At 38.4% G+C, this 13501-nt stretch overlaps 1 protein-coding gene across 2 annotated transcripts in view; it reads left to right on the forward strand.

Annotated features, from left to right (window-relative positions):
* Positions 1-13501, forward strand: part of LOC127426182 (E3 ubiquitin-protein ligase RNF167-like) — a 47912-nt gene that overhangs the window by 18598 nt on the left and 15813 nt on the right. The window contains exons 1-3 of one of the 2 annotated variants that reach the window (XM_051672820.1): positions 5860-5973; positions 8686-8766; positions 8859-8999. In XM_051672820.1, the coding sequence (XP_051528780.1) occupies positions 8698-8766; positions 8859-8999 (210 nt within the window). In that variant the 5' untranslated portion in view covers positions 5860-5973; positions 8686-8697. Of the gene's footprint in view, positions 1-5859; positions 5974-8685; positions 8767-8858; positions 9000-13501 lie in introns of those variants that run through there. The other variant, XM_051672829.1, reaches the window with a different exon arrangement.

Here is a 13501-nt window from a genome sequence, read left to right on the forward strand (position 1 = left end):
TCCGGTTGCTGCCATCTCTCGATGCCAAAAAGGCGTTTGATATGGTAGAATGGGATTATCTTTTTAAGATTTTGGAAAGGTATGGGTTCGGGAGTACATTTATTGGTTGGATTTAGTTACTTTATAGACACCCTGTAGCAGCAGTGCAAACAAATGGGTTAATTTCAGATTATTTTACTCTGGATAGGGGCACACGGCAGGGTTGCCCTCTTTCCCGATTATTGTTCTGTCTTACCCTGGAACCATTAGCAGCCGCGATAAGAAAGGAGGATGATTTTCCAGGGGTGACGGCGGGAGGTGTGGTGCATAAGTTTCTGCTTTACACATATGATATTTTATTATTCGTCTCCAAACCTACTAGATCTATGCCTTGCCTCCACAGAATTATTAACTCCTTTTCCAAATTCTCAGGATACAAAGTCAATTGGTCAAAATCCGAAGCTTTGGCTTTGACAGCATACTGTCCAGTAACGGCCTTCCAGCCGGGTGCCTTCCAGTGGCCCAAACAGGGAATTAAGTATTTGGGAATTTTATTCCCAGCAAATTTGTCTGATTTAGTCAGAGTTAATTTTGATCCCTTAATAAAAAGTTTTTTGAATGATGTGGACAGGTGGGCTTCATTACACTTATTGATGATTGGGAAGGTTCATGTTATTAAAATGAATTGTATTCCAAAATTTAACTACCTGCTACAATCTCTCCCTGTAGATGTCCCCCTCTCTTATTTCAAGCAATTTGATAGCATAGCGAAGTCCTTCATTTGGAATGGTAAACGTCCCAGGTTAAATTTCAGTAAGTTACATAGGCCGATTGATAAAGGTGGGTTAGGCCTACCCAAGATTTTATTTTATTATTATGCATTCAGCCTTAGACATTTGGTTCATTGGTCGCTTCCACCTGAGAGAGCTCCTCCCTGGTTTTGTATTGAAAAGGAAGTTCTTGCCCCTATCTCGCCACTGCAAATCCTTTCGATTAAACTAGCTTGAGAGGTTAAGTCGCACCCCGTTATTTTGCATTTGCACTCGATATGGACAAAAGTGTGCAGAGTGTTTAATTCTGATATTTATTTAAACATAGCCTCGAGCATATGGCTGAACCCTAAACTATGTATTAATAAGTTCCCTTTTTGTTGGTCAGATTGGATTGTGAGGGGGGTTAATACACTTGGTGACCTAAATGAGGGTGGAGTATTGAGATCTTTTGAAAATTTGATTCAACATTTTGGGATTCCCAGATCTCAATTTTATAAGTATTTACAGCTGCGCCACCTGCTCTGCTCTGTTTTTGGGAGTAGCATACACCCCCCTAGAGTGGCAGATACTCTGGAAGTAGTGATTGCTGCTTTTGGGAAGGGTCATGAGGCATCAGTGTATTACTCCTTGTTAATTCAGAGTCTGGGGGACGGAGCTTTAAATTCTCTCAAAAGATTATGGGAGGAAGATTTAAATTTGTTATTGGAGGAGGGAGTGTGGGCTAGGATTCTAAAAAACAAAGTCTGCATCTAGAGATGCAAGGGTTCGCCTTAAGCAATTTAAGATTTTACATAGATTTTATTGGACCCCCTCTAGATTGTATAGGCTTGGTCTGAAGGACACACCCATCTGCTGGCGATGCCATACTGAAGATGGAGACACCATCCTTGTTTTTGGGGGGTGCCTTAAGATCCAAGAATTTTGGCTGAAGGTGCAAAGTTTTGTGTGTGATGTGTTGGGCACTCAGGTCTCGTTCTGCCCCAGACTCTGTATTTTGGGAGATAGGGAGGTCATGGATTTGGTAGATAAGTGCATGAAGGACTGGGTTTTGACCAGTGTGATGATTGGTAGGCAGGTTATTTTGAGGAGTTGGAAGTCGGATGGAGCACCCTCGTTCCCGGAGTGGTGCGTGGAGATGGGGAGGGTGGCTGCCTTCGAGGAGGGGTCGAGCATTAGGATGGGGGTTAGGGAATCTTACAATAAGAAATGGGGCAATTATTTAGCATTTTTGAGGGAATCTCGAGGTGGGGTGGTGGGAGTAATTTAGAGTTTAGTTTTTTTTTTATTATACTTGATTATTGTATGTTATTTTATGTTATTTTAGTTTTTCTCTCTGTGTTTGTCTATATTCTATTGACCACAGGGGTGTTCGTGGGGGGGTCAGGGTGGGTTGAGAGTTTGGTAGGGGGAGGGGATATAGTGGGGGTTTAATGTTTAAAGTGTTTGATTCATTATATATATGTTGTATTTTTTCTGTTAATTTATGAATCAATAAAAATGTTAATAACAAGAATAGTAAATAAAATTGTGCTTACTAAAGCAAGCCTTCAAAAAAAAAAAGTGTACAAAATTTCAAACAGTGACAACAGCTTGTATCATTATTAAAAATGTGATTTCATGACATCATATAAATTGATAGAATGTGAAATTTGTAAATTTTTAAAAAGCTAAAATGTGATTAAAATCATAACGCAAAATCGAATATATTATACTATATTGCATGAATATATATGAAGAGGCCCCCTCTCTCAGTTTGCTTAATATATTTTTTTAGTTACATTATGCTTACATGTCATCAAAAGTCTGGTGAGTAAAAACAAAAATGTATTAGCCAATGACGATTCTTTCTCCAACATGATCGTAGAGGGTTGCCCTGTGGCACGCCATACTTTTGTTTGATTTGACAATTCCTCGTTTACACAGACAAAGTGGTAGCGGTCTGCTAAATAGGACCTAAACCATGCTAATGCAATTCCACATAATTGCCAACATGATTCTCCAGCCTATTCAAGAGAATTTCGTGGTCTATGGTGTGGAAGGCAGCACTAAGATCTAAAAACACAAGAGAAATGCAGCTGTAATCAGATGATAAGAGCAAGTAATTTGTAACTCTGATAAGTGCAGTCTCTGTACTGTGATGGGGCATAATCCTGACTGAAAATGTTCATATGTACTATCTATTTATCTGTGGAAATGAACATAGTTGGGAGGACACTACCTTTTCTAGTATTTTCGACATAAATGGGAGATTTGAAATCGGTCTATAATTAGCCAATTTTCAGAAGAAGAATCGGCTTTATTGCCAAGTATGCTTACACATACAAGGACTTTGTCTTGGTGACAGAGGCTTCCAAAGCACAACAATACAAAAATAGCAACAAGACATAGATAATAATAATAAATAAATAAATAAATAAATAACACACACACACACACACACACACACACACACACACACACACACACACACACACATATATATATATATATATGACTAAACTGTGTATTGCACATAATTATTGCTCAATCGGGCAATTTTATCTGTTCATGAGATGGATGGCCTGAGGGAAAAAACTGTTCCTGTGGCTGACGGTTCTGGTGCTCAGAGCTCTGAAGCGTCGGCCAGAAGGCAACAGTTCAAAATGGTAATGGGCAGAGTGAGTGTCGTCTAGAGTGATTTTTCCAGCCTTTTTCCTCCTCTGGAAGTGTATAGTTCTTGAAGGGAGGGCAGGGGGCAACCAATAATCCTCTCAGCAGTCAGAACTGTCCTTTGTAGTCTTCTGATATCTGATTTCTTAGCTGAACCAAACCAGACAGTTATTGAAGTGTAGAGGACAGACTCAATGACTGCTGAGTAGAACTGTATCAGGATCAAGTTGTGGCTTCTTAATAAGCAGTTTTATAACTGCTATTTTGAAGTGTCTTGGGACAAGTCCTAAGGATAGCAAGGAGTTAATTAAGAAGAGGTTCTGATATTACAGGGAATATCTCTTTTAAGAGCTTATTTGGTATTGGATCTAACATACATTTTGTGGCTTTTGATGTTTTGATAAGTTTTGTTAGCTCTTCATGACCTATGACAGCAAAGGATTGAAGTTGCTCGTGAGGAAAATGATGAGATATTGTTTTCTGTGGTACTGTGCCAGACGTTTGCATAATTCCAATTTTATTTCTGATTATTTCAATTTTAACAGTAAAGAAATTCATGAAGTCAATACTGTTGTGCTGCGACGGTATATCTGGTTCAGTCGAGGCTTTATTCCTAACCAATTTAGCCACAGTACTGAATAAACACCTAGGATTGTTGTGGTTATTTTTTATGAGTTTGCTAAAATATGCTGACCTGGCAGCTTTTAGTGCCTGTCTGTAGCTACAGACACTATCCTTCTATACACCGCAAAATACTTCTAATTTTGTATTCTTCCACTTGCACTCCATTTTCTGAGCTGCTCTCATGAGAGCATGAGTGTGATCATTGTACCATGGTGCGGGGCTTTTTTCTTTCATTTTTTTTAATCGAAGGGGGGCGACACTATCGAGTGCTAGAGAAGACTGTATTTCTGATATTACTTCAAGTTCTTCTAGACTTTTTGGCTTACTGTGTATATGAGATAAATCTGGAAGATTATTAATGAAGCTGTCTTTAGTGGTCGAATTAATAGTTCTAGCTGAACGATAGCATGGTGTAGATTGAGTGAAATTAGCTTATCACAGTATACAAGAGACGAGGTAATGATTTGAGATGTCATCACTCTGTGTCAGAATTTATATAGTATCGGTATCAGCTCCATATAACAGAATTAAACGTATGATTATGGTGATGAATTGGTCCTGTCACATTTTGTCTCACTCCATGAGAATTTAGAATATCTATAAATGCTAATCCCAATGTGTCATTTTAATTTTCTATGTGAATGTTGAAGTCACCATCAATTAAAGCTCTATTCACAATAAATACTAGATCTGATAGAAAATGTGCAAATTCACCAAGGAAATCAGAATACTGCCCAGGTGATCTATATACTGTAGCAAGCGCAAAAGACGACAGAGATTTATTTAATTGTGTCTGACGGTGTCACATTAAGCATTATTAGTTCAAAAACTAATCCTGTCTATCCTGTCCTCTGAGTAACACCAAAAACTTCACTTTTTCTGTAAATTGCAGCAACACCTGCTCCTCGACCCTTCAGGTGATGCTCATGTTTATAATGGTAACCTGGGTGAGTAGATTCATTTAAACTAATATATTCATCTGGTTTAAGCCAGGTTTCGGTCAAATAGAGCACATCCAAATATGCATTTACAGTTAGTGCTTTGGTTGAAAGAGATCTAATGTTTAGTAGTGCTAACTTTATATGATGTTTATCTGAAATGTTTTTGTTATTTTCAAGTTTTACCATAATCAGATTTTTTCTAAATGATTTAGGGAGGGGTTTGTGTTTGGTAGTTCAGGGAACAGACACAGTCTCTATGTGATATCTTGGTGATACAGTCTCTATGTGTTGTTGTTTATGTGACCTGTGTGACGTTCGAATTAGCCAGTTTTGTCTGCTTCCTGACCTGGGCCCCAGTTAGTCAAATACTATCACTATTAAGACTATGAGCCAAATTACTAGAGAGGAGAGTGGCACCTTCCCTGGAGGGATGGAGTCCATCTCTCTTTAGCAGGTCAGGTCTACCCCAAAAACTCTTCCAATTGTCTATAAATCCTGTGCTATTCTCTGGACACCACTCAGACATTCAGCCGTTCAGTGACACTAATGTACTATAAACCTCATCACCACAATGAGCAGGGAGGGGGCCAGAGCATATTACAGTGTCTGACATCATTTTTGCAAGTTCACACACCTCTTTATCATTATCTTTAGTGATCTCTGACTGGTGAAGCCGGACATCGTAAGTGCAAACATGAATAACAATTTTAGAAAATTTACATTTAGCATTAGCCAGCACTTGTAAATTTTATCTGATGTCAGACACTCTGGCACCGGAAATACATTTAACAAAAGTGACTGTAGTCTCTATTTCCACGTTCCTTACAGTAGAATCACCTATGACCAAGGCTCTTTCAAAATTATTCTCAGTGGGTGCATCACTGAGTGGGGAGAATCGATTGGAAACCCTAACAGGAACGGGAGAGTGGTGTCACTTTGCTGAGCGAGTATACCGCCAAGACGTCACCCAAACGTCCTGCTGTGGGGGCTCTACAGCCGGAACCAAAGTGTGTGTTGCTCGCTGTTCTACCCGCATCCGAAACAGTATCTACCGGCTTCTCTTTCTCACTGAACTTCACTAGCTTTCGGATGCGTGTCTCTAGCTCAGTAACCTATTCTGTCAGCCTGACTGATTCCTTAGATTTATCACATGTAAACCCCTCACTGCTGACAGAAGAAGCTATAGTAAACATGTGGCATGCAATGCAGGAAGCAATAATATTGAGCGGATGCCATGACTTACCACAATTGTTTGTTGTTGTTGTGTTAGTTCCTGATCAGATGTTTGAGATTGATGCAATAATCCATGTAAAACACAGAGAAAATGAATGCACGTAGTCAAAATGTGAGATGTAGACAAGCAGAAAAAAGGAAAGAAAACGGGTGCACGCGGTAATATACACGCAGTTGAAACAGTAGTAAAGCGCGGGGGGGGTGGACGAAGCACGCGGTAAAATAAAACGATGAGCGTAGAGGAATAAGCAATGCTAAGCAAGGTACTAACAAACAGACTTGTGCAGTGTGCTGGCCTTTAAACTGCAATACAAGCTGGATAGCATTTCTGGGCGCATAGCGGAACGAGTGGCTCACTCAGAATTCAGACACTTACAAAATGGCGTACACCAGAAATAGTCCACTATATAGTGGATAGGGGGCGGTTTCTGACACAGCGAGTGTTCCATGACTGGGGTTGAAATGTTTCCAAACCTCTCTTCTTATTGACAAATTCATCCAGATCTGACAAGAGCCCTTAAAGGGATAGTTCACCCAAAAATGCAGATTCTCTCATCAATTACTCACCCTCGTGCCAGATGTGTATGACTTTTTTTCTTCTGCTGAACTCAAATGAAGATTTTTCGGCTCTTTTTGGTCCATACAGTGCAACATTTTATGCTGAAAAAAATCACAGCATAGGCAAAGTCAGCATAAAAGTAATCAATAAGACTCCAGTGGTTAAATCAATATCTTCAGAAGTGATATGGTAGGTGTGGATGAGAAACATATCATGTTCACTTTCTTCTTCTTGTGTTTTTGATGATTCACAAATGAATCTATGTCTAGCAATCAATTGCAAATATTGATCTGTTTCTCACCCACACCTATCATATCACTTCTGAAGACATGGATTTAACTACTGGAGTCTTATGGTTTATTTTTATGATTCATTTATGTGCTTTTTGGAGCATCACAATTTTGGCTCCAAACAGCAAGACGCAGTGCAGCTGAATGAAACAGAATGGCGGGTCTCCTTTTAAAATTTATAACTTGACACAGCGTTATTTAAAAGCGGCGAGAGATGCATGACACGGGTTGGGGAGTAACGGAATACATGTAATGAGATTACGTATTTAAAATACAAAATATAAGTAACTGTATTCCACTACAGTTACAATTTAAATTATTGGTAGTTAGAATACAGTTACATTCAAAAAGTATTTTGATTACTGAAGAGATTACTTTGCATTTTATTGTCATTTGTTTCATTTAATATTTAGTCCTTTCAGATTGAAAACATTTATACATATAAATGCTGCGATCCAAAGTACATTTGAACAGCGGTGAAACAATTTCTTATGATGCGTTACATTCATACGAGCAGACAGAGAAATTTGGAGCAGAAGAAATAGAAATAAACCTTGTGTAAATTGTCAGCTTTACGCTAAGCTAAAATGCTATTTCTTGCCATTTTACATGCACGTTACCAGGCATGATCATATTTTTTATCAAGAAAATTTGTTGAATCATAATTTCTTTTTTCTAGTAAGACCTTTGATATTAGGGCAAAAATCGTATTCTTGATAATTTTTGTATTGTTTTCCTGTAAAAATATCTAATAATCCTTAAAACAAGATCAGTTTGATTTATCTTGTTTTAGAAACAACACTGCATAAGATATTTAGGTTTTTCAGAGAATGTATTTTTAACATGTGTATTTTGTCTTACTGTACTGGCAGAGTTTTTATAGTCAAAACAAGTGAAAAAATCTACCATTGCTGAAGAAGTAATCCAGAGTATTTAGAATACGTTACTGACCTTGAGTAATCTAACAGAATATATTACAAATTACATTTTACAGCATGTATTCTGTAATCTGTAGTGGAATACATTTCAAAAGTAACCCTCCCAACCCTGCTAGTGCATTTGTATAAAAAATTATTCAAAATAGTCCAGAGATGAGAAAACGAAGATGTCCTGAGTTCGTCCACTTTGGTGTTCAGCAATAGTTGGTGGGACACTAGGGCTATCTGTTCTGTTCTCTCTCTGTTTAACGACTGAGCACCAGTGGGCGGGGCCAGGGGTGCGAAGATGTAAAAATAGGCGTTGATGTCATTGCTGTCCAGGCGGTCATGAATTAATGAGCCCCAAGTGACTTAAGGAAAACACAGAAGTAGAAAACAAGGCGTTTTTGCAGTTTGGTTTCAATAAATGTTTTATTTGTATTTATTTATTTTCTTTTGCATTGGGGAGAAGGTTCTGAAGCTTACAGTATGTTTTTATTATACAATGACCTCTTATATGTCAAAATATCAAGGAAAATTTGCTTCCTCATGACATGACCCCTTTAATAAATGATGACAGAATTTTCATTTTTGAGTAAATTAATCATTTAATGTTGGGAGGGGGAGGTTGGATGAGACTTTTTAGGTTTTGATTTTAGATTAATGCACATTGTCCCTCTGTTAATTAGTTGCTGATGGCTTTTTTTGTGCTCCATACAGCATTACAGTAACATGACATCCATGCTGTTTGAAGATCTGCCTGCTCTCTTTGGCTCTCCCCTACCAAAAGATGGACTCATGGTAAATAATCCCTAATACTAGACTATTGTCATTTGCCCATATTCTGAATAAAATACAGTTTTTCTAACTCACTCTCTGTCTCTGTCTCTCAGGGTGTGCTGGTTGAAGCTCATCCTCAGAATTCCTGCATCCCTATAGAGCCCCCTCCTGTTTCTCCCACCCCCTCCGATCCCAACAGCACTACAAAATACATCGTCCTCATTCGACGCTATGACTGCAACTTCGATATCAAGGTTAATGTTGCTGTACAGCTGGAAAATTCAAGCGTGGCTGCCTATCGCAAGCCATTTCGACATTTAATCATGCAGGATATGAATTACAGATGTAATCTCTTGATTAAATGCTAGTTCTTGAGGTCAGCAATGGAAGTACTACTAGTAAAAATGTTAATTCTTGACATTAAAAATGAAATCACTACTCACCTAAATACCCATTCTTGATATAAAAATTGAATTTTATCTTGTAAAAAACATAACAGGTATGTACTTCTTACTAGTAAAAATGATCATTTTTAAATAAATAATTGCATTGTCACTTGTTAAAATGTCCATTCCTGATATGAATTATTGAAATACAACTAGTAAAAATGCTCATTTTTGATATCTGAAATGCTGTTTTTAATAGTGGCAATGTTAATTTTAGATATCTGGAAAATAAATTTCAGATAGCAATAAATTGAAGAGTAATTATTAATCTTTGATCAATATGATTATAGATATCTGAAATGAATATAGCCACTAATAAGAACCAAATTCAGTTATCAGAAATGTTTACTAGTCAGAAGTACATAGCTGATATGTATATTTGGAATTCCAACTTGTGTTAAAATAATTATAGATAGCTGTAATTGCATTTTGAACAGGAGTGAATGACAGATAATTGTGAAATTCTACTAGTCAAAATGCAGTTATAGATATAAAAAATTAAGGTGGTACTTTTACTAATTGAAATTCCATTTTTAATGTCAAGAATGGGTATTTAGGTGAGAAATGACGTCATATTTTAAATTAAAAAAATAAGGTTTTTAATAGTGCAAAGTACACTAGTAGTAATTTTCACTATTAGTAATTCCATTGCTGATATAAAGAATTAGCAGTTTTACTAGTGAAAATTAAATTATAGGTATCTATAATTCATATCCTGCACATAATTCAATGTTGAAAGGGCTTGTGATACATTGCATTGTATTACAGGAAAGATAAGTTATATTTAAGTGTTGTGTTTGTTGTGGAATGTATTTGCTCATGAGTGTTTATGAGGACATAGTAGAAGATCTTGAGACCTTTTCTCCTTTTTAGCCCAGTTTACTTCTGGTATTATCATTCTTTTTTGTAGTAATTTTTTTATTTTTTATTAATTCTTACAATCAATAAAGAAAAGTAAAAACATATATACATACAATCAACATTTAAACCCCACAACCACCCCTCCCAATCCCCAACCCCGCCCTGACCCCCAACAGACATCCCTGTGGTCACACATGAGTATATACACACACAAAAAAGCAAAAAAAAAAATACAATAAAAATATATAATAATCATACACATTTAAAACTATACTACTCTCTCCAGAGCTCTCCAAAAATGACCGCCCCATCGCCCAAAACACAGAATCTGGGGCAAAATGAAACCCGAGTGCCCAACACGTAACATACAAAACTCGGAACCTTCAACCAGAATTTCTGGATCTCAACACACCACCAAAAAACATGGGCCGTGTCTCCATCCTCCGATTGGCATCGCCAAAATCTTGAATTGCATAAGGCGCACCCTTCATCTCTAGATGCAGACTTGACATTTTTTAGAATCCTAGCCCACACTCCCTCCTCCAGTACCAAGTTTAAATCTTTCTCCCATAATCTCTTGATAGAAGTTAAAGCTCCATCCCCCAGACTCTGAATTAGCAGGGAGTAATACACTGATGCCTCATGACCTTTTCCAAAAGCAGTAATCACCATTCCCAGAGTATCTGCTGCTTTAGGGGGGGGGGTGTATGCTACTCCCAAAAATAGTACAGAGCAGGTGGCGCAGTTGTAAATACCTATAAAACTGAGATCTGGGAGTCCCAAAATTTTTAACCACATTTTCAAAAGATCTCAACACTCCACTCTCATATAGGTCACCAAGCGTATTAACCTCCCTCACAATCTACTCTGACCAGCAGAAAGGGGACTTATTAATACACAATTTTGGGTTCTGCCATATGCTCGAGGCAACATTTAAATAAATGTCAGAATTAAACATTCTGGACACTTTTGTCCATACCGAGTGCAAATACGAGATAACGGGGTATAACTTAACTTCTACGATTAGTTTGATAGAAAGGATTTGCAATGCCGAAATAGGGGCAAGAACTTCCTGTTCAATACAAAACCAGGGAGGGGCTCTCTCAGGTGGAAGCGACCAGTGAGACAGAATGCATAATAATAAAACAAATCTTGGGTAGGCCTAGCCCACCTTTGTCATGCGGCCTATGTAACTTATTGAAATATAATCTGGGACGCTTACCATTCCAAATGAAGGACTTCGCTATGCTATCAAATTGCTTGAAATAAGAGAGGGGGACATCAACAGGGAGAGATTGTAACCGGTAGTTAAATTTTGGAATAAAATTCATTTTAATAACATTAACCTTCCCAATCATAGATAAATGTAATTAAGCCCACCTGCCCACATCGCTCGAAACCCTTTTTAATAAGGGGTCAGAATTAACTCTAACTAAATCACACAAATTTGCTGGGAATAAAATGCCCAAATACTTAATGCCCTGTTTGGGCCACTGGAAGGCACCCATCTGAAAAGCTGTTACTGGGCAGTACGCTGTCAGAGCCAAAGCTTCATATTTAGACCAATTGACTCTGTATCCTGAGAACTTAGAAAAGGAATTAATAATTCTGTGGAGGCAAGGCATAGATCTAGAAGGGTCGGAGACGAATACTAAAATATCATCTGCGTAAAGCAAAAGCTTATGCGCCACACCTCCCGCCACCACCCCTGGAAAATCATCCATCCTCCTTTCTTATCGCAACTGCTAATGGTTCCAGGGCAAGACAGAGCAATAATGGGGAAAGAGGGCAACCCTGCCGTGTGCCCCTATCCAGAGTGAAATAATCTGAAATTAATACACTTGTATGTACCGCCGCTAACGGGTGTCTATAAAGTAACTTAATCCATCCAATAAACATACTCCCAAACCCGTAAATTTCCAAAATCTTAAAAAAGATAATCCCATTCTACCATATCAAACGCCTTTTCGCCGTCAAGTGAGATGGCAGTGACCAGAGTCTGATCATTCGCCAGTGACCACATGATATTGATGAAACGCCTAATGTTACCAGAAGAGCTGCGGCCCCGGATAAACCTCACCTGATCTAGATGTATAAGAGATGTCATAACTTTACATAATCGATTAGCCAAAATATTTGACAATATTTTAACGTCTAGCTGGATCAGGGAAATTGGACGGTAACTCTTACACTCGCTTGGATCTTTGTCATTTTAAGAATCAGACTGATCCGGGCTTGCGTCATGGTTGGCAGAAGCTTTCCGTTCTTTAATGATTCCGTATAAACTTCTTGCAAAAATTGGAGCCAGTTCTGTAGCATAAGATCTAAAAAAAAAAACTCAGCGGCAAAGCCATCTGGCCCCGAAGACTTGCCTGTAGGCAAGGCCTTAATTACCTCGCCAAGCTCCTCAAAGGTTATCTCAGAATCAAGATAATTTTTTGCTCAATCGTTAGTTTAGGGTGTTCTAAAGGTTCCACACAATGTATAATATCTTCATCAGTAGATGAAGATGTATAACTTTAGAGAGAGAATTCTTTAAAAGCATTATTAATATCAATGGCCGAGGTACAAATTTCACCACCAGCAGATTTCACTGAGGGAATGGTATATAAAGCAGAGAAAGTCTTTTTCTATCTAGCCAAAAGCTTCCCTGCTTTGTCCCCCAACTCAAAGTATGACTGTCTTGCCCTGAACAGCCAAAACTCCACCTTCACAAACAGAAAAAGAAAATCGTGCGCATTTACCCCGTGTTTGACAGCGCCAACCGGCGTCCATTCCTCTAAACTCAAACTGTCCATGTACGCCTACGAGAGTCCCTGCGACAACTTTGCCGTCGGATTGCTCAAGTCCGGTGTTTCTTTATAGATTTTGTGAGACATAATTACATAACAGAAGAAAATCTATAAAACAAACTCCAGCCAATAGGCAGAATAAACACAAAGAACATGTAGATTCATCCACATAACTGTCCCGAAGGTGTGTTCCTCCACAAAACAAACTCCAGCCTCTAGCGGAACCAGCACACACACACAAAATAAAAAGCCATTCAGTTTCCTCGGACAGTCAAATGAATGTTCAGTGAGCAAGCTGTTACATGGGTGCAGCAGATGACCTAATCCTTCCAATGTCCTGCAAAAAATACTCCACAAAACAAACTCCATCCAATAGGAGGCATAACCACAAACAACTTGCAGATTCATCCACAACACTGTCCCGAAGGAGTGTTACTACACAAAACAAACACCAGCCGCCAGGCGGAACCAGCACAAAAAGAAACAAAAAAAGCACCCAGTTTCCTCCAACAGTCAAGTGAATGTTCAGTGAGTTAGGTCCACTCGGCTGCAAAGCTAGCGCCACACAATGACTTACTCATTCCATTGACTTTATGAAGGACAATGCTTGTTGGGGACAAGTAAATACTTTGTGGCCATCCTTAGCATCTATTCTCA

The sequence above is a fragment of the Myxocyprinus asiaticus genome, chromosome 3 (assembly GCF_019703515.2).
Source record: "Myxocyprinus asiaticus isolate MX2 ecotype Aquarium Trade chromosome 3, UBuf_Myxa_2, whole genome shotgun sequence".
NCBI classification, from domain to species: domain Eukaryota; kingdom Metazoa; phylum Chordata; class Actinopteri; order Cypriniformes; family Catostomidae; genus Myxocyprinus; species Myxocyprinus asiaticus.